General features: G+C 34.1%; 1 protein-coding gene and 1 pseudogene across 1 annotated transcript; both read left to right on the forward strand.

The window, feature by feature from the left end:
• The first annotated feature begins 1,561 nt into the window (after window positions 1-1,561).
• Window positions 1,562-2,484, forward strand: LOC119509267 (annotated as a pseudogene).
• Window positions 2,485-15,881: 13,397 nt separating this feature from the next.
• On the forward strand, window positions 15,882-16,799 carry LOC119509534 (olfactory receptor 4A47-like). Its single transcript, XM_037803551.1, has one exon. The coding sequence runs from the start codon at window positions 15,882-15,884 to the stop codon at window positions 16,797-16,799; it is 918 nt and encodes a 305-aa protein (XP_037659479.1).
• Window positions 16,800-22,072: the final 5,273 nt, after the last annotated feature.

Below are 22,072 nucleotides of genomic sequence, written 5' to 3' on the forward strand. Positions count from 1 at the left end.
ACAAATTCTCAAATGAAGCAATTAGCCATCTTGACTCTAGATATGTGTCCATCTAGAAAAGTTGGAGTACAAAATGGTGAAAAGGGGACTCCTCTATCAATCACCAGCATTTCTGTCTTCTGATGATATGGCCCCTGGAATAGCCATTGAGCCTAAATTAGTTTGATGACTACCTTATTTGAAAGGCTTGACACAGAGTAGGTGTTCTATAGATATTGCCAATTGAATGAATAAATTAAAAATTTAGCTCATGATACACCTTTTCCCAATATTTATGATTATTTTAAAAGTAAACTGCTTCTGATTTCTGAAATTAGCATCTATAAAAGAATAGATGGAACTAAGGAGATAGAAAAACATAATAATAAAATAATAGCATAAAGTTGGTGTAGAATTAATTCAAAGAATGGTAAAAATAAGTTTAAGGGTGTAGCCTGGAATCAAACCATTAAAAGTATTATAGGCCAAGGTAGGAAGATGGGATTTTATTTAGTTTGTGATGGAAATCCATGGTAGGGTTTTTGAGCAGGGGAGTAGAATCATCTGAAGCAGATTGCAAAGGATCATTTGGTTACTGCAGAAGAATGGATTATTAAAAGGGAAGAATGAAAGGAGAGAGACCAGGCAGGAGGCTACTGCAGTGGATCAAGGTTAGGTATCAGGGAGCTAGTGAATATGATCCAAATTACAATAAATTAAAGGTAGAGTCAGCAGGATTTACTAAAGGTATTGATAAAAGAATGGAATAAAAGAATGCATTTCATAGTCTGAACAATAATAGGGCAGTGGTTTCATTTAATAAGAGGAATATCTAGGAAGAAATATGTTTAATGCAGAAAATTAAAAATATTGGTTTTATAAATACTAATTTGACATCCAATCAGTGATATCCATTAGGTCATTGCATATATAATCTTCAAAATTAGAGGAGATACAGGGGATGTAGTCACAAAATCGTGATGCTTCAGTAGTATTAGTCAGGAAAAGAGGTAGATCCAAGTAAGAAAATAAAGAATTTTCAGTGAGTTGGGATGAAAACCAGGACAGTGACCTTATGACTACAGCCTTACATTCATTATTAGTTCTACCCACATGTATATGTAAATTACTTTACGTGGATCCTCAAGTTTACATTATAGTGGCTTTATACATAGAACACCTTTTCATGGAATTCCCTTCTTAACCTCTGTTGTTCTAGCATTTAAAACACACCTAAAACAATCTTCCTCTAGAAAGCCTTCCCTGATTCTAATGTGATTTAGATGTTCATACACCATGCACGCTTATCATCAGGTTAATATATTTACAGTGGTATATTATATTGGTCTGTATTGGTGTAATCCTATTAATGTATATCAAATGGCAGAATAGGGAATTATGCCTTAATCAACTTTGTAATCACAATGTCCATTTTAGTTTTGACAAAAATAGATGCTCAATATACATTATTAAATTAAATGAATAAAAAGAAAGACTATAATTATAATACATTTTAAAATATATTCTTTGTTTTATAGATAAACTACTTCTAACATCTGAAATCAATACCATGAGAGAATACATGGAACCAGTGAACAATGTGACTTACTTGATCCTCATGGGCCTCACACAGAATCCAAAGGAACAGAAAATACTTCCTATTATATTCTTGCTCTTCTACATTAAGACCGTGGTGGGCAACTTGCTGATTGTTCTGACTGTAACTGTCAGTAAATCCCTGGGCTCACCTATGTACTTCCTTCTTGCTGGCTTATCATTTATAGATGTCATGTATGCCTCAGTCATTTCACCCCATTTGATTTCAGGCTTGATCTTAGGACAAAAGATCATATCCTTCCAAGCTTGTATGATCCAGCTCTTTATGGAGCACTTGGTGGATCAGAAGTCTTTCTTCTGTTGGTCATGGCATATGACCACTATGTGGCCATCTGTAAGCCCTTGCATTATCTGATCATCATGAGGCACTGGGTGTGTGTTGCGCTGCTAATAGGGTCCTGGATTGGAGGTTTGCTACACTCAGTAATTCAACTTAGCTCTCTTTATGGGCTCCCATTCTGTGGTGCCAATGTAATTGATCACTTTCTTTGTGACATGTACCCGTTATTGAAACTTGTTTGTTCTGACACCTATGTCATTGGCCTCCTAATAGCACTCAATGGAAGGCTGATCTGCAGTATTGTATTTCTGCTCTTACTCATCTCTTATGGTGTCATTTTGCACTCCCTAAAGAACCTTAGTCAAGAAGGGAAGAGGAAAGCCCTCTCCACCTGTGGTTCACACATCACTGTGGTTGTCTTCTTTGTTCCCTGTATTTTTATGTATGCAAGACTTGCTAGAAACTTCCCTATTGACAAATCATTGAGTGTGTTTTATACAGTCATAACCCCCATGCTAAACCCTTTAATCTATACTCTGAGAAATTCAGAGATGACAAACGCTATGAAGATGCTCCGGAGAAGAAAAGTCATTTCAGGTAGTAAATGAGTGCATTGTCCTCCATGAGGAAAATCATTTGGCTTTAATAAACTTCTCCTTGGGACCCAGAATTCACCTTAAATCCAATGCACCTTTTCTTTTCCTTCAAGTAAGAATTCAATATATGGGTGGGCTATTGATAGAAGCTTCTATACTAGAATGTAAGCTCAGTAGTGTCTTTTTGTCATTCCACTTAGAGAGGTACAATGAATGTATTGTAGGGAGCTAAATTTATACCTAATGACTTACTGACCTAAAATCTTATAATAACACTGATTTTAACCAATTTCTGCATTCTCTTTAATAATTTTTCTCAGTGTTAGCTTTGTTTTGAGTTAAATTCTTATTTATATTCATTATTTTATTACACTAGTTAAAATATTTAAAACTATGTAAACTGTCCTCTTTATTTAATTTCAGTTGCATAACATATGATTTTTTAAGTAGGTAATACTCCTACTTTTAAAATTGAGACTTCAAAAATAATAAATAGTAAACCTGGAAACCACACAAACTGGCATTAAATGAGAAGTAAATCTTTTCACCATCCCACAACAGAGTCTCTTAAGGCTCATACAGAGAGACAATCACTTCCCTCTGTTTTTTTTTTTTTAATTAAATTCAGTTTTATTGAAATGCATTCACATACCATACAATCATCCATGGTATACAATCCACTGTCCACAGAATGATAACATAGTTATGCGTTTATCACCACAATCTATCTCTGAACATTTTCCTTACATCAGAAAGAACCAGCATAAGAATGAAAAGTAAAAGTGAAAAAAGAACACCCAAATCATCCCCTCATCCCACCCCATTTGTCCTTTAGTTTTTATCCCCATTTTTCTACTCATCCATACACTAGATAAAGGGGGTGTGATCCACAAGGTCTTCACAATCACACTGTCACCCCTTGTAATCTACATTATTAAATAATTGTCTTCAGGAGCCCAGACTGCTGGGTTGGAGTTTGGTAGTTTCAGGTATTTACTTCTAGCTATTCCAATACATTAAAACCTAAGAGGTATTATCTATATAGTGCATAAGAATGTCCACCAGAGTGACCTCTCGACTCCATTTGAAATCTCTCAGCCACTGAAACTATTTCATCTCATTTTGCATCCCCCTTTTGGTCAAGAAGATACTCTCAGTCCCACAATGCCAGGTCCACATTCATCCCCGGGAGTCATATTCTGCATTGCCAGGGAGATTTACACCCCTGGGAGTCAGGTCCTACGTAAGGGGGAGGGCGTCGAGTTCACCTGTTGAGATGGCTCAGTTAGAGAGAGAGAGGGCCACATCGGAGCAACAAAGAGGTACTCAGGGGGAGACTTAGGCACAATTACATGTAAGTTTAGACTCTCCTTTGTGGTAACGAGCTTCATAAGGGCAAAAAGTTTCTTCAAGTAATAATCTTAACAAATACAATCATATTTACACATATGTATTGGCATTTTTTCTGCACATGTAAACATTTACATTTAACTGTTCAACATCTTGAAGATATTTCTACACTAGTTCATGTATATGTAATTAATTCTCAGTTATCCTTTTACTGCATAAACAACTCACAGATTTACTAAAATTAAGGTTTCCTTTTCTTAATGTTGTTTCTAGCTTTTTTCTACGAGATATATTTCTGTAATAAAGATATGTATTTTTGAAAATATACAAGTATGAGTCCCATGAAATGGAATTTTGCATCAAATTTTAAATGAATTTAAAATGCTGATTTTATAAGTTATTGCAAAAATGCCATTCTTGAGGTTGTACCAACCACACTCCTGCCAGTCTGTGAAAAACCTGTTTGTTTCCATGGTTAACAAACAGCATTTGATAAACATTTATGGTTTTTGACAATATATTAGTTATTAAAATTGTATTTAATTTATATTCTTTAATTGAAATTGTTTAGAATGATTTGAGTGCCTTTTTATATGTTTAAAATTATTTGTATTTTTTATGTTTGCCTATTGGTAAATTTTACCTATTTCCTTCATTGTCACTAAATTCCATACTAATTTTTGTGAGTTCATTATATACTAAGTAAATTATTCTTTTTTCTCTTATAAATATAATTATTATATTACTAGCTTTTTCCTTTTCAACTTTTTAAGCTATACATAAATTCTTTGGCCATGTAGAATTTTATGTATTTTTACATAACAGACTAATCAATATTATATTTAGTTATTATATCTTCCTTAGAAAGATTGTCCTTGATTCTCTTTCGTCAAATATTCTTTCCACATTATTTTTTAGCATTTGATTTTTTTCAAATGTTTTCTGCTGATATATTTTACATGTAAATTTTGGATCCATCGTGAATTTGTCTTAATTGAAGGAATCTGATTTGGGTTGAATTTTTGTTGCTTCTCAGAACGGCCATTGTTTTATAGTTGCATAATTATCTTTCCCTGGTCTCTAGGTTTCTAATCTGTTCCATTTATCTTTTTTATTTTTTAATGTTCCATTTAACACACAATATAATTGCATCTGCTCTATAATTCACTTTTATATCTGATAATCCTAGTAATCATTCATTTCTATTCTTTTTCAGAATTAAGCCTATCCTTATGTTTCAAGTTAAAATTTAAAATAAGCTAGTGTAGTGACAGTACGAAGTTCAGTTTGTGTTTCCAATGAGATTTTATTTGGGAAGATTAATTTATGAAGATTTTATTTGTTTAGAGAATTGAGAATTCCTGTCCACTAACAGAATTTATCTTTGATTTGGCCAAGTTTTCCTTTATTCACTTTAGTAGTCCTTTACATTTTCTTCCTATCTTACTTATCCTTTCTATATGGTTGCTATTCTTCATCATGACCACTAAAATGCCAGGTGATACACTTGCTATAAAAAAGTCACCTCTTTCAGGCAGTGTATGACTCAGGACTTTGACCAGCACTTTTTGGGGGCAGCTGAGATTATCCTCACATGGATGCACTACGGCCACTATGTAGCCACCTGCCATCTTGCTCTACACAGCCATGATGAGATGACGGTGTGTGTCCTCCTCATAGGGGACACCTGGACTGGAGGCTTTGCTTATGCCAACACTGAGATCCTTTTCACCAATGTCCTAGACCACTCCATGTGTGACTTGAACCCTTTGTTGAAACTCGCCTCCAGGGACACCCACACCTTTGATATCTGTTGCTACTAACAGTGGGTCCATTTGTCTGTTAAAATTACTGGTCTTGATGGTCTCCTCTGTGGTCACCCTATAAACTTTGAATTCCCATGTCTCTGAAGGGAGGTTCAAAGACCCATCCACCTATATCTCTCACATCACTGTGATCATCTTATCCTTTATGCCTGGCATGTTTGTGTATCTGGGCCCAGTGACCACCTTTCCTATGATAAAGCCATGGCTGTGCTTTATCCCATGATAACCCCCATGTTAAACCCCTTAATGGGCAATCTCAGAAATGCTGTTGTAGGAAATGCTATGAGGCAGTTTGAGGCCAAAGTTTCCTTTGAGTGGGAAATAATCACAACCATATAAAATGACTTTTTCCTTTTATTGTTAAGAAAAAAGAAGATAATTTCTCTTAAGTAGTGAATACTATATGGCAAAACTAGTTAGGTGGCATGTAAGCCTTCAGAGAAAGGACTCAAGCAGGAAATTACTTATCTTTATTAAAATATCCGATTTAGATTAATTTATTGCCCTTTTGGTTGTCAAACTTTAATGCAATGTCAGAATCAGTTAAAGTTCTTGTTAAAATTCCAATTCCAAGAAACAGCTCTAGAAATTATAGATCATTAGGACTGTTTTTGGAATTATATATCTGCATTTCAGATATCTAACCGAACAAGTTTCACAGATGTTTCTGAAGTAGGCAATCTTGGCACGTAATGTGAGCAATAGTGCTATAGAAGATATTCACATCTCCAGCCTATTAATGAAGTCATTTTATTAAGGCCTTTTCTGGGAAGTACCCTTCAAAGAAGAAGCCATGAGAACAATGAAAGTCTCTAATCTTTATAAATAAAACAATGCAAGCACACTAGCTTTACAATAAGACAAAAATAAAATAACATGGGAAAGTAAAAAGAAAATGGATTTTTATTCTTCTATCCTCTCTTTCTGTTCTTTCTAATCTTCTGCCATATTTATCTAATTATTTCTTTAACTGTTTCTGTCTCTAAATGAAAAGTCTATCATTTATTCTTACAGCATTATTTGGTCTATAATTCATTTTCATTATTATGTTAACTGGTAACTCACATTGGGAGTCCTGTTTTTACAATTTTGATGTCTGGATGACATAATATGTATTATTTCATATATGTACTTTTTGGAGGAAGCAGTGATAGGATTTAGTATACTATAATGGTAAAAAGCATAGTATTTGCTTAAGACAGCCCTGAGTTCAAATCTTAGCTTTGTCATTTATAGTGTCAGCTTTGGCAAAAACCTATTTTTTTAAGTTTCATTTAATGGGGAATGATAGAAGTATTATCAGGATCAAATCATATAATCCTTGGAAAGTCAGTACCACTAAATGTTCACTAAAGGTCAGTTACTATAAACATCCCTTATTCCTGGAACTTCTGAAATTGTAATAAAGCTACTTAACTGGCCCTTAGTTTTAATGTAATGTTTTTGTTTTTTTAATTAACTTTATTTATCAAAAAATAAAAAAAAATTTAAAAAATCCAGATAAAATAAAACAAAGGAACAGGAGAAACAAATATCCTGAAATAACTTAATTGCTTCCAATATGCTCCTAATGTTGTTTTTAAACTTGAGAAGGGATGAGTCATAATTTCTCTATTAGTACTTTCAAGAACACTCTGAAAGTGGACTGGCCTTGTATAAGTTCTTGAGGACTAGAATAGTCTGCTCCTCTGCAATTCCTGAACTTTTCTCCCCTGGTTTTCAGATCTCCATTGACCTTCTGTCTCCAAGACCTTGGGCTGATCCAATTTCAGCTCTGATTTTTCTCCTAACAAGTCCTATTAGAAGGGCCAAATAATTATTTTACTGTGAACCTGAGATCAACAAGCAGACTATCCATATGTGAACAGATTTAAAGGGTAATGTTTGTTCAGAGTACATAGTGCTGTGCAGTGGTTATGAGCAGACACTAAGGTCAGATTTCTCAGGTCTGAATGTGACCTGGGCAACTTTTTCAGTTTTGTTCATCTGTTAAATGATAATAATATTTCTCATCACATATATTTGTTAGGCTAATTAAGTAGGCTGATATATATGTTAAGGGCTTATAAAACTTTCTGACACAGTAAATATTAGGTAGATTTTTTTTATTGAAAAAATATGGACAGGTACTGACCCTTTCTAGCTGAGGCAGATATGGGCTGTTATCTCTTCTAGAAAGCTCAGGGGCCTCATTCTGAGTTGGGCTCTGTAGAAGTTGTCTCCTGATAATTGTTTCCATAGGTGAAAGGAGTAACTTTTTATATGAACAATCCTATGTAATACAACTTTTTCTGTGAAATTCAGGTAGGAACATTTTGGACCTTTAGGGACATTATTCTGCTTCTGGAGTTCCTGTATGCAGCAGAGTTTAAGAAAATGTGGAAGGATTTGGAGACTCTGCAATCAACACTCTAGGGTTGAATCCTTCTCACCAGTTCATGTAACACTGCATGAATTCCACAATCGTTCAGTCTTATTCCAATCCTGGTTCATTTATGCAATGAAATGGTGGTACAAACCTCATAGGGCTGTATTAAGCATTAGATGAGCTAATGTATAGAAAACATTCAGGAGAGTGCCTGGTATTCAGTACGTGCCTCACAATTGTCATAAATTTGTTGCCTCTCTCACTTCTCCATCAACATCCCATTTATGTCACACTTTTTAGAAATGCTATGATTTATATTTATTATTCAGTTGTATATAAATGTTAGATTAGTTTGCCATCAGGAAGTTTCAGAATCCTGAAAGCAAACTTAACAAATTAATGCAAAATGGATGAGATTAAAATCTAAAGAATTCACCTTAAAATGTGAATGCCACACCCAAATCACAATGAACTTATGAAAGGCTCTAACATCCAATGCATTTTTTATGACAAATAAGAGAACTACAGCATGATAATAATAATTTGTAGTTAAAGATATCATTTATTTACTACAACTTGGAAAACACTATGAAGGCATTGTTTTATGAAGAGTTTTGAAGTAAATACTGTTGTTTCTATTTTCCAGAAGAATGAATTAAAGCTTGGAAAATATAAATAACTTAACCAAGGTCACAAGTTAGTGTATGCCTGAGGTGGAAATTGACCTTAGTATTTGGATTTAGAACTCGCATGCTTAAGCACTATGGTATTTTTCCTATTAACTGCATATAATGGAGGAAAGAACGCTTTCTAGTAGAGAAAGACACACAGTAAATAAATAAACATATTAAAAAAACAGCATAGATTCAGAGTGAAAAGTGCTAAAAGATGTGGAACAAGTGATATAATAGTGACTCAGACATAGGGGACCCTTTAGAATACGTGTTCATAGAAGACTGCAAAGCACAAACACACAGTATTTATGAGCCCATGTTCAGGGATGAGACGCATTGAGCTGAAACAACATGAGTGAAACTATTAGAGGGTGGTTTGTGGTGCAGGGGAGGGAAATTTTATTTGACCTGGATGAGTATCATTATCCACTTTCCTCTGTTATGACTTGAAGATCATCAAACAACTTAATCTATATTCATATTAATTCAGCACACATAAATTCAGGATGAAAGGAATTAAACTCACACAACCATCTTCACCCAGCAGACTTTGTCCTTTGTGGCAGTTGCTCTTTTTGATGGCATTTAAATTCTCCTTTGCAGCTAGCAGCATTGATCTCAGCTTTGCCTCTTCATGGCTTGCTTTTATTTTAATTTTTACATTTTTTTCATGTAAAATCTCTTGCATTGACTTGAGGCAGCTGAAATAAGATGACTGTTAGAAGGAAAGCTGTTTGGCTAAATTTACACTAAATTATAATTGTCCTTTTCATGGCCTGTGAGGCTCTGCACAAACAGATTTCTTTGACCTCATCCAGTACTACTCTTTTGCTTATTCACTGTGCTCCAGTTACAATAGCTTCTTCTTGCCTTTGGGCCTTTGTTCTAGCTCTTCTTGCTTCCCAAAATGCTCCTCCTAGTCTAAATCACATTTATTGACTTATCATCACTCAGTCTCCAGCTCAAATGCACCATTCTTAGAGCAGACTTCCTTAAACACCCATTTTAAAGCCATTCTCTGTTTCCTTGAGTTGCTCTCTATCCTATCACTCATTGCATCTTCTCTACAGAATTTTTACAATCAGATTTATTTGCTTATTAGTAACAGCCAGAGTGCAAACCCCATCCAAGTAGAAGCAGGGCCTTTTTTGTTCATTGCTGCATCTGCAGCACCTAAAACAAAGCTTGGAACAGAGTAAATTAAATGCTTTATAAACACTCACTGAATAAATGGTCATTATCTCCATTTAACCCTTATAGGAGTAATTGCATTTGTTAACGGATCCTTGTTAACTGCAAATGCTTTTGCAATTGATGATATTCCAATCTTGGTGATACCTTGAAATGTAGAATTTTAGGTTTGCTTGTTATATCAGCGAGGTTCTTAGCTAAGGATGAAAAATCATCTGTATTAGTTTAACTGGAAGGTATTTATTATATGGAATTAAGTAGTGTAAATGATCTTTGGAAGGACCACAGTCAGAGTCAAAGTGCAGCCACCAAGAGCCACATGCAGAGGCTCACCTGTAACAGGCCTCGCCTGCTAAGGGACCTGCTGCCACTGTTGACACCAATACAGCTGTTGACTGTATTCCAGGTTCTCCAGGGAAACAAAATCAATAGGAGGTGATGGAAGCTTGAATTCTATAGAGCAGGCTGCAAGCTGGGAAATCACATGAAGATTTTTGGTGAATTCCCGAAGAGAAACTTGCTGGCTGAAGTAGAGATGGGAATTCTCTCTTTGACTGCTGAAATCATCACTTCTTTTAAGGCCTTCAGTTGATTGGATGAGACTCCTCTCATTGTTGAAGTCAGTCTCCTCACTTGACTATAAATGTAATCAACCATAGATGTTGATGATTTCAATCCACAAAGTATCCTCACAGTAATCAAGCCAGTGCTTACTTGTTATTAAACCACTAGACACCATAACCTGGTAAAGTTGACCTATGAATTTGATTATTACAGTTGACCCCTTGTAAACTTGACATCCATACATATCTCCTTACACCATACTTAATCTCTAAATAAGAACAATAACAGACATAATTTCAACTAACAATACTCAACTGCCCTGCATATGACTAGAAACACATTAACTCTTTCCCCAGAAAAGGGGGCAAGTCCTACGGTAATATCCACTCTGAAACTTGATATCCTGTAATTTAAATAATATGTCATAAAATTAATACAACTATGTTATATGATAGGGAATAAGATAAGGAAGAAAATAAAGATATTTTCTTTATGTATATATATAAAAATATTAATAACAAAAAAGGAAAAGTATTCATAAATATTACAGTTCTTGTTTCTGTAACTGGTCATGTGGCTGTAGCTCTTATTTATAACTACCTTTTTCCAGTACCCATTCATTACATGGCATTTGTTTTGGCAGCTAGGAAACTAAAACAGTGGCCAAATCAGAAAGCTGCTACCACTTTCCCTGACTTCAGAACCACCCTGGTTCTGTTGAGCCCTCACCAGCACCCAGCCTGATATAATGAATTTCCAACTCAAAGATTTGCACTGATACACATGGTAGGCAGAATACGGAGGAATGGGAAATGTAGTTCCTTGAATTTTATGTTTGGGAAGTGAATTCAAAGCATGGGAAATTAATTAAATGTGCAGGGCATGTTCAAAAGATTTGGGGGGGGGGTTGTTGCCCACCACCACATTTACTGTAGTTCATGCATAAGAGCTCATAATGCTTTTTTTAATCCTACAGGTAGTTTCTACAAAACTTAAGGGTGCTCTTGTCAGTGTTGGTCCTACATATAGGATAAAAAGCAGACATAAATGATGGCAAGAAAATGAGACAGCAGGAAAATTATCTCAGTTGATACAATACAGTTAAATTTACAATATTTAAATTTTGCTGAAAAATTGCTATGACAGTGTTATTAGTGCTGAAATAAAAACAGATTTGACAGTCTTTTACATTTTGCCACTAGAATAGTATCACATATAATTCGGTAGCAATTCTCAAGAAGCACTTCTCCCTTAATTTTGAGATATTTGGTGAGATGGAGGACTTCCTTAGTTAAAAAAACAAAACAAAAAAAATGCTTGTCTAACTTTATTTACTACCACTTTGAAAAAACTTAAATAAAATCCAAATTTCTTACCAAGTTCTGTTCTGCTGTACAGTATAGCATGATACATGTTTGCAGCCTCTGCTTGTTCTATTCTCTCTCTTTCCTATTTCCCTCCAGGCACACTGATCTTTCTGCATTTTGATCTTTTCAAAGTTGGAATCTTCAACATATACACCACTTATGGTAGTGACATGTCATCCTTTGTATCTCAGCTTAAATATCACCTTTTAAAATTTGCCTTATCTAACTATTCCATCCACAGTAGCATTTTCCCTCTTATTTTCTGTCACAGTTGTGTTTTTGTCTTAATAGCAATTATCACAGACTATAATTGCTTTATGAAGTTATTCCCTTGTTTGTTGCTTGATTCTATTAAAAGAATATAAGGTAAATGTAGGCATTTTCTTTTTCCTTATTTTCTTTTTCTCTTATTTTTAACTATTGTGTACCCATCTCATAGCATAGCACCTGACACAAAAAAGTGCTCAATATATGGTTTTAAGAAAATCAATAATTTAATAAAGAATGACTTATTATTACATCTAAATTGGAGATAAAATTATAACATAACTAACCATATTTCAAGGCATAATAAATTAAGTATTAAATAAAAAGAAAGTAAAACTTGTTATAACAAAGTGAGTAAATAAATGATAAATTTATCTTCATTGGAACAAAGTGACTAGAGTGTTATATTATTTTTGCCTAGAAATTATCTTATGATGGTTCTGGAATGAGTTTTATTTTTTCCTCCATGTTACAGCTTCTTGACCATTATTATGTGATTGCACTCACATCTTTATATACAGATGCTCTATTAAAATTTTGTGGAAAATCCAAGTGAATATAATTAAGCAATTAGCAATCTTGGATGCACTCCAATTGTAGGACTCCATAGTAAATGATGTGGTTAGAAGGGATAAAATGCCCAGTGATGCTTCCCCTATTCGTGAGTCGACACTCTTCCCTTAAGAATTTAGGTAACTATTTCAGGAGTTGCTGAACTAAACTTAAAGCATGATATTAAAAAAGGCACTGAATAACCTTTCGTATTCTCAAGTACAACTAGTTTGATAATAACAACAGAATAGAATGAGATAGGCAAGAAACTGGAATGGTAATTTTTTTTTTAAGTTACCAGAAAATAAGTTAGTAGAAATTCTTTTTTTTTCTCTTTAGGCTGTATCTTCTTATGTAGATATGGTATATTATTGCATTTTGATCAATTATCCTAACAATGGAATATTTTGTTTTTCTGTTTGCATCATACAATTTCTTTTTAATAGTTCTACAATGCAGTTCATAATTTTATGAAATATTCAGAAGAGTCTGTGGAGAAAATTGACAGGCATAGCCATATGAAATCACATCTATCTCCAAGAAAGAATGCAACTTTTTGTCTTCTGTGGTTATTCTGGACTGAAAGAGGGATTTCCAGATATTAATATGTGAATTTAAAAATCCTCTTTCACATTGTGTAGAAAGCTCCAGAAGGTGAGTTTTTAACCCTTAATACCAGAAATCAGACTGTGCAATTGTGTGAATATTTATTTTATAGGCAGTTATAACACTTGAACTGTCAATACAGGTACTTCAAATTCACTCAAACTTAGATTCTAATTCCAGTTCTATCCCTTAATAAATGTGTGATTGGGGGAAAATGACAAAATATTCTGAGCCTTAGTTTCTTCAGCTAAAATGCAGATAATGATATTTATAGTGTAAGGATAAATTGTGAAATATTCAATGTGATACATTAAATATATCACAATAAATGTGTATAATACATGTATGATCTGGACCATAGTTTTGCATGACAAATGGCAGATGTCCTTAAAAAGTTAGCATTTTTTTTTCCTTTCATTAGATTTTATGGTGTGTCTATTTTAAATGGAATCAATGGAATGAAAAATTTGTTTTCTCACCAGGTTGTTCTGCATTTCAGAGAAACATTAATTTATACATGCTGATATGTAGCAATTGGACCTTCAGATATAATAAAACAAAGATTGATCACCTGTTTTTGTCCAAGCACTGTGCTATTTATATTTTCAAATATTTCAGCTCAGTAAATACTCACCAACACTCGGTAGGTAGTTATCTTATTTTATAGATTTGCAAAATTATTACTCAGCATGGTGAGTACCACTTATTTCAGATCTGGCAGCTAGATTTGGAAAATAATATAATAATAGTGGTTTAGGAAAGTGTTTTCTTATAACATGATTTATATATATGAGAAATAATACATTATATATTTCCTAAAACATGAGTGTGATAGGCACTTTGAATAGAATAAAACTATCTGTTTTTCCTGCTTGTTAATATCTTGTGTAAGTAAAGACACAGTACAATATGACTTTTTGGTTTTTCTGATGTGTAAACTAAGGCTATTGAGTTAGCAGAGAGACATATATAAACAGATACAATAGGCAACTAGCTGAATGGGGATTTCCTCAAGGAAAGTTCAGTGTCATTGCTAAATAAGAAGAAAAAGAGAGAAATGTTGCTGGTTGGGTTTATATGGTACTTGTCATGAGAAGATAGGAGAAATTCTTAGATGTCATCAGTCATCTCTTAATTCAAGAGGAATATTTTCATCTGGAAAAATAGTAGATTTTTCATGAAAAACTGATTCCTCAATCAATACCAACATTTCTGTCCTCTGATGATAGGGCCTCTGGTGTAGACCCTGAGCATAAATGAGTTAGTGGATCCTCTGTGATCACTGGAATCTGCCTTATTGAAAAAGCTGGACACAATACAAGTATTCTATAATCATGTAGCCATTGAATGGATAAATAAGAGATTAAGCTTACAATATACCTTTTCCCACTATTTATCATTATTTTACAGGTAAATAGTTTCATATCATTGAAAAGAACATCTATAAAAGCATAGTGGAACTAAGAAGATGGAAAAGCATTTTTTTTTATTTGAGATATAGCATACAGTCTCTTGCAAAATGAGAATTTTAAGAATTTGTAGCAGTAACTTGGATATAAATTCTCTGGGGTCCTGCAGGCCAAGTTACATAGAGGGAGTGTGTAGGAATCCTCTGTAAGAGTCTTGAGTAAGTAGGTGGAATTATCTAAATCAGATTTCGAAGCAGTCATTTGAGCTGCTGCAGGAGAAGGGATAGTTGGAGGCAGAAATAAAACTGGAAATACTGACAGGAGGTGAATTGCAGTAAGCCAAGGAGATACCAGAGAGATAGTGAGAATAACCAAGACTATGGTATATTTTGGAGGTAGACTCAAAGGGTTTATAAAGGTTCAATAAGTAATGTAAGAGGAATAAAAGAGTGAAAGATATTGTGAGATATTTGATCTGAACAATAACATGGAAAGTGGAACCATTTAATGAGATGAATAGGTTTGGTCTGGATTATTAATAATTTAGTTTTATCAACACTAATTTGATACCCATTAGCTAGTTGCATACATAATTTTGAGAATTATGGGAGAGACAGGAAATGAGATACAAATATTATGGCTTTCAGTATCTATAGTTCAGCAAAAGGAGGAAATTCCAACCAACGATCCTAAAAAGGAAGTTTCAGGGTAGTGGCAGGAAATTAGGGCAGTGAACTTTGATCTACAGCCTTCCTTTGAATTTTTATATCCACTTAATGCATAAATTAACCTAAATGAGTTCTTATGTAGTAAATTTTGTGGCTTTATAAATGGTGCACCTTTGCATGGAATTCCTATCCCACCCTGTCTTTTTCTAGTGAATTCTCACCTTACTTTTAAACTCAGTGAATGCATTGCTTCCTCTGGGAAGCTTAATTGACCCAAGTTCAATTTATGTTCTCAAAGTGTACACCCTAAGCATCATGTGAATGTCTTTAAAATAGCATTATTTAAATTAGTTTGTATTATTCTGACCCCATAATTATAAATCAAATCACTGAGGGTAACCTCATAACCCCAATGCAGATGATGACAGGTTTACACAAATAGATGCTCCAAATACATTTTGACTGAATGAATAAATAAAAAAGACTAGGTTTATAACTCACTAAAATTTTTCACTGTTTTATAGGTAAACTGTCTGTAACCTGAATTCAGCATCTATGAAATAATAGATGGAACCAAGGAATAATGTGACTTACTTTGTCCTCCTGGGCCTCACACAGAATCCAAAGGAAGAGAAAGTACTTTCAGTTATGTTCTCACTGTCTTACATTTTGACTGTGGGGGGCAATTTGCTGATTGTTGTGACAGTAACTGTCAGTAAGTCCCTGGGCTCACCTATGTACTTCTTTCTTGCTGGCTTATCATTTATGGATGTCATGTATGCCTCAGTCATTTCCCACTATTTGATTTCAGGATTGCTCTTTGGACAAAAGACCATAACCTTCCAAGCTTGTATGATGCAGCTTTTCATGGAGCACTTCTTTGGTGGATCAGAGGTCTTTCTTCTGCTGGTCATGGCATATGACCGCTATGTGGCCATCTGTAAACCCTTGCATTATCAGATCATCATGAGTCACTGGGTGTGTGTCGTGCTGCTAATAGTGCCCTGGATTGGGGGTTTTCTGCACTCAGTAATTCAACTTAGCTCTCTTTATGGGCTCCCATTCTGTGGTCCCAATGTCATTGATCACTTTTCCTGTGACATGTATCCGTTATTGAAACTTGTTTGTTCTGACACCTATGTCATTGGCCTCCTAGTAGCACTCAATGGAGGGCTGATCTGCAGTATTGTATTTCTGCTCTTACTCATCTCTTATGGTGTCATTTTGCACTCCCTAAAGAACCTTAGTCAAGAAGGGAAGAGGAAAGCCCTCTCCACCTGTGGTTCACACATCACTGTGGTTGTCTTCTTCTTTGTTCCCTGTATTTTTATGTATGCAAGACCTGCTAGAAACTTCCCTATTGACAAATCAGTGAGTGTGTTTTATACAGTCTTAACCCCTATGCTAAACCCTTTAATCTATACTCTGAGAAATTCAGAGATGACAAATGCTATGAAGCAGCTCTGGAGAAGAAAATTCATATAGGTAGTAAATAGGTGTGTCGTCCTCACTGAAAACACTTATTTGGCTTTAGGGGACATCTCATTGGAGCCCAGAAGTCACTTAAATCTGATACATCCTTTGCTTTTCTTCAAAGCATTTATCATAATGATAATTAAAGAATTTACTGTATGTTTGGGCTATTGATGACTAGAATGAAAACTCTATAATATCTAGTTTATCACTGTACCTAGAAAGTTGTAATGTATATAGAGTGGTGAGACAGTAACTAATATGTAATGAGTAATGAATGAAATTTTAATGAGTTACATGGTGTTTAATTTCTGCATTATCTATGTTAATTTTATTTTCAGTCTTAGCTTTTTTTTTGGTTAAAATCTTGTCAATTATGTTCATTCTTTTTATTATAGTATTTAACATTTAATGCAATGCAGACTTTCATCTTTATTCAATTTCAGTTGCATTACGTACAATTTTTTAGTATGCAATGCATCTATTTTTTAAATAAAACAAATTGAAAGCACAATAACAATAAGTATGAAAAGGAATGCCACACAAAATGGCATAAAGTAAAATGCAAATTTCCTACCCATCCTTAACCAAATCTTCCCGTTCACCTACTCAGGGGTGGTCACTGTCTGTGTCCTTAAGAATCTTCAAAGATACTTTTTGGAAATAAAAGCATAGTACATACATATGCATGTATATGTCTCTGTGTGTAAAATTTTGCATTTTATTACTTAACTCTTGATGATATTTCTATACTGATTTGATTGACCAGGTTAGGTAGGCATTAAGGTACATTCAGCCTCATACATGCATTTAGTGAGGAACCTTACAAAGTTGAGGAACCAGGATGAAATTCTAGCCAAGTTGAATTTTGACCCAACTGAGAATAAATTGATCAAATTAAGACATACCTTCTTGGATCAAAATATAAACCGTCATGTTGTGCCTACTCATGAAAATAATCATTGAGTGTGTTTCAAAATAGAAGATCATTATGGCTCCCATTGACATAGATTCAGGCTTTGATGAACCAACATTCAGCTCAATCCAGAACTACTGAACTATAATTACTTGTCTTTTCAAGAATTGTCATGTCAGTTTAGCTCTTTGTCTCCATGACTCTAACAGCCACAATAAGGACATCATCTCTTGGGGATAGGGTTGGATACGGGAGCCTGGGGTTGGTTATCACTTCATTTGGAACAAATATTGTTTCCATTACCTGTATATTTCTTGAGATGAGACAAATTATTTTCCACTTTAAGATTTTTTCACATTACTGGCACTTCATAATAGTTTGCTCTCTGTTAATTTTCTTGGCAAAACCAAAATATTTTTCCTCTAGGAAATGTTGCAGGGGAGTAAACTGGCCAGGAGAGTTTACTCCATTGGGATTTGTTCCAAATACTACAGTAAACTAATATATAGAGTGAGCCAAGAGATTTCTGAAAACTCAAATTTCTGCCCAGACTGGATTTTATCTTTAATGGTTATCTAGCCTTCTAGGTGTCTTCTTATTTTATTTTCTCTTGCATACAAATCTTTTGTTGCTTGTAGGAATTTATGGAAGTTGCCAAGTTTCTAGGATGAGGTTGAGGAGATATGGTAACAGGCTTTTAATTAGGGAAGAAGCAGCCATAGGTGTATTCTGTTTGAATGACTGAATGGCTGAAGAGGTCCGCTCTCTCTTGCAGGAAAGCACTAGCCTTTGCTTTTCCAGGAACTTAAATTCCAAAATTTGCCTTGTTAGGTACAAGCTTAATGGATAGAGACATGATTGTTTTTCTAAATTTGCAAAGAAAACTACTTTCTGGTTTTTTTCATCATAATTGACTGAGAAGACACAAATTCAAATAACTAACATCAATGTTTTTAAATTGGCTTATGTAGCCAAATATTGAGCTTGGTTAACTTCTACTAATTAGGTCGTGCAAGCATGTCATCTTTGTTTTTCTTTGAACCCATTTTCCAAGCAGATGATAATGTTCAATGATCTTTACACAGTAAATTACTGTTTTCTTTAATATCTTTATATTCTAAGCATTCACTTTAGATATTTCTACACTTCATAATTATCTGAAAGACTGAGATGGTGGGAAATCTGTGTGGAAATATGGGAAATATAGCCTCTTGAAACTATTTCTAGATTCACTAATCAGCCATACATTGTCATGTGTTCAATGGTCACAGATATATAGATACATGATGTCTCTAATTACCCTCAGTGAAACAAGAACTTATTTTTCAGGACCAAGCACAAGACCCAAGAGGTGAGTTCTTGAAAAAACTAGCAATGGATACTCATTGAAAAATCACATGATACATTGAAATATAGCCAGTATCTTACATATATTTCCATTGGAGGAAGTAGGAATTGGGAAAATTAAGCTAGCAAAACACAGAAATTAACCAGAATACATAAAATCTACTTGGATTTAGCATTACAGCCTGAGAGATGTTTTTCTGTTCATTTGCCAAATCACAAAAGAAAAATGTTTTGCATTGCCAATAAGTCAATAGATTAAAAATCTGGGATCATATCCTATTTTACATGATATGTTAACAAAGACTTAAAATTAGTTTAGATATATTTGAATTAGGGAATCAAATTGTATAGAATATAAAGTGTCTTAGGGCACAAAGGAACAAATTCCTGTTTTGTTCTGGAAGCTTGATATGAACTTCTATGTGTAACTCTTTTAAAATCATCACAGCAACCATCTTACTATGTATACCTAAAGAAACTAGCAAACAGGGCAGTATCTTGCCTACTGAAACTAAGAGGGATTTATAAAACTGTAACTATGATGCACTGTAAGGGGTATTTTTGTTACTATGGGATTTGGATTTATTTTATTTTAAAAGTTATGTTCTTAAGAAATGGTATTGAATTATTTTTTTCTTGAGAAATATTAATTAAATAGTTTAAGTTGAAAGCCTAGTAATATTACTTTTCAACTTTTAAAGTATCAAAATTTTGGTGATAGAAACTGTATAGAATAGTTTAGATTCAAATTTTTTACAGGTAATTAATTTAACTGACCAGTAGAGAATTTATTCTTGTAAAATGAGACACTGATGATTAATAAAAGGAAGGGCACTAGATCTTGAAGGAAGTAAGGAGCTAAAAAAGAAAAATAATTGGCTACAGACTACTTTATACTCTTACATTCCTCAGCAGGAGTGCCTTTTTCTGTCTATAGTTTCAACAGTGGCAGAGTTCCTGAATAAGCTGGAGGCACCATGTGAATGAGACATACAGAGTGTTCGTTATGGCTGGATTCTAAAGAAAGCTCAAAATTCTCATTCACATATCGTCCCCCACTGCCAAATCTGTGTTAATTGTACAGCTTTTCTAAATTTGAGGTTTAGTAATTCTGTGATTTTCATGAACAGGAAATAATCCTAAAGTTTGGGTTTGCATCCATATTTCTATCATTCCATGTGTTTAAAGCTTGTCCTTAACTATCAGATCCAAGGACTGAGGGATCAATATTTTCTTCTTTTAAATTTCCTTTTCCTCTATTTCCTTCCTTTTCTAGGAGGTTCCCTGCTTTATTTACTGTGGTTCCCAAAGAAGCTTCCTGGGTAAGCCCAGGAATTCTCAGGTGGATGGGCTTCTAACACTCCCTCACTAAAGGAATTTTTTCTTACGAAATTTCTTCTTAAATAATACTAGCCTTGCTTAATTACATTAATATTCTTGTTACTTACAGATATTCATTTCTTTAATAAAATTTCTGTTTCCTGATTTGATTCTTCCTTTCTTTCATTTTCTACTCTTTAGGTTTCCCTCTGATGCATGGGACCAATTTTTTTTCTGATTTTCTGTTTGATTCTAGTCAGCACACATCCCATCACAGATAAAGATTACTACTCATATACAATAAAATAGATAATCCCTAAGACATGCACTCTTATCTTATGTTCAAAAAGGGATTCTTGATTTATAGGAATAATATTATTTTTATCCTGGACTATGCCTATAATTCTTACCAAATTGAGAGAGAGCCACATGATTTGTTCTGATTCACTGTCCATAGTGAAGTATTCTAGAAAAATAGTATTAGCAGTCACTTATTGAGTTTACCATGTGCCAGGCAGTGTTCTAGGCACTTTGCATGGCATAACACAACAACTCTAACAATTAGGAACTATTAGACTTCCTATTTTACAAATTATGAAACTGCGGCACAGAGAGGTTTATTAATTTGCCCAAGGTCACATAGTAAGTGATGAAGTCAGGATTCCAACAGAGGCAGCGTCCACATTATTTACCACAGTACTATGTCCTGTGTGTGGATGTCTTGGGTCTCAGAAAGGTACACAAGCAATGAGAAATTGGCAATCATTATTTGGTCACTGTAATTATCACATCTCACTTCCCACTGGCTAGGCAGTGGTAAGCTTGGAAATTGTATGATAATAAATATAATGAAATTAGAAAAAGTTAGCATGAAAGAATAAAGTGATGCTGCACTGATAGTAGGGATAGTTGGACTGGAAAGGATTCTGAGATTGTCTAATTCAATCTCTTTATTTTCCAATGAATAAAATGAGAAAGACTTGTAATTAAATTTTAAAAATTGTTTAAACTCATGCCTTCTTACACTAAGCTTAAACATTTTCCTGTATGTGGGTATTTTTTGGGAATATAGTCACTGAAGATCTATTTTGAGCAGTCTCAGAGCCTAAGAAGCATTATTAAATGAAACTATGTCCCATTTTCCCTAGGTCCCATTTTCCCCTATCTCTCTTTTTAGTGTCTATTTCCTCCCCCACCTCACTACTTAGATCACCGCAAGTGTTTTGAAAAAAAAAAAAAAATACTGGCTGCTATTGTACTAGTTGGTGATAGTTATGAGTCACCTAAGTTCAGTTTGACATAATTGCTGAAAATCTCAATAGTGTTTGTGAGTGTGTTAAGATTTGTGGAAAAAGCAAAGATGAAATTGAGAGAATTATAGTTCCTTAAGAACTCAACAGTCAGACAAATATAAGTATTTGCTACTGGGAACAATGTACTAAATAATTTTGTAGTTACTTTGTACATTTCAAAGTCCAGCCTCTTGAAATTTAATAAGATACTTATGAAAATTGAATGATCTTTGAGACTTGAAGGTCTGAATCTCTAATAGTGGAATGTCATAGAATTGAGCAAGATTTCTGGAAGAAGCATTCTTTTATTGCAAAGGAGCTCATCACAAATACTACCAACTTGAAAGGCTGACGCTGTGCCAATTCATTTGTATAGAGTTTGTCTCCAATCCAGAGAATAAGTTTCTTCA

Source organism: Choloepus didactylus, chromosome 14 (genome assembly GCF_015220235.1).
Source record: "Choloepus didactylus isolate mChoDid1 chromosome 14, mChoDid1.pri, whole genome shotgun sequence".
In the NCBI taxonomy this organism is placed as follows: domain Eukaryota; kingdom Metazoa; phylum Chordata; class Mammalia; order Pilosa; family Megalonychidae; genus Choloepus; species Choloepus didactylus.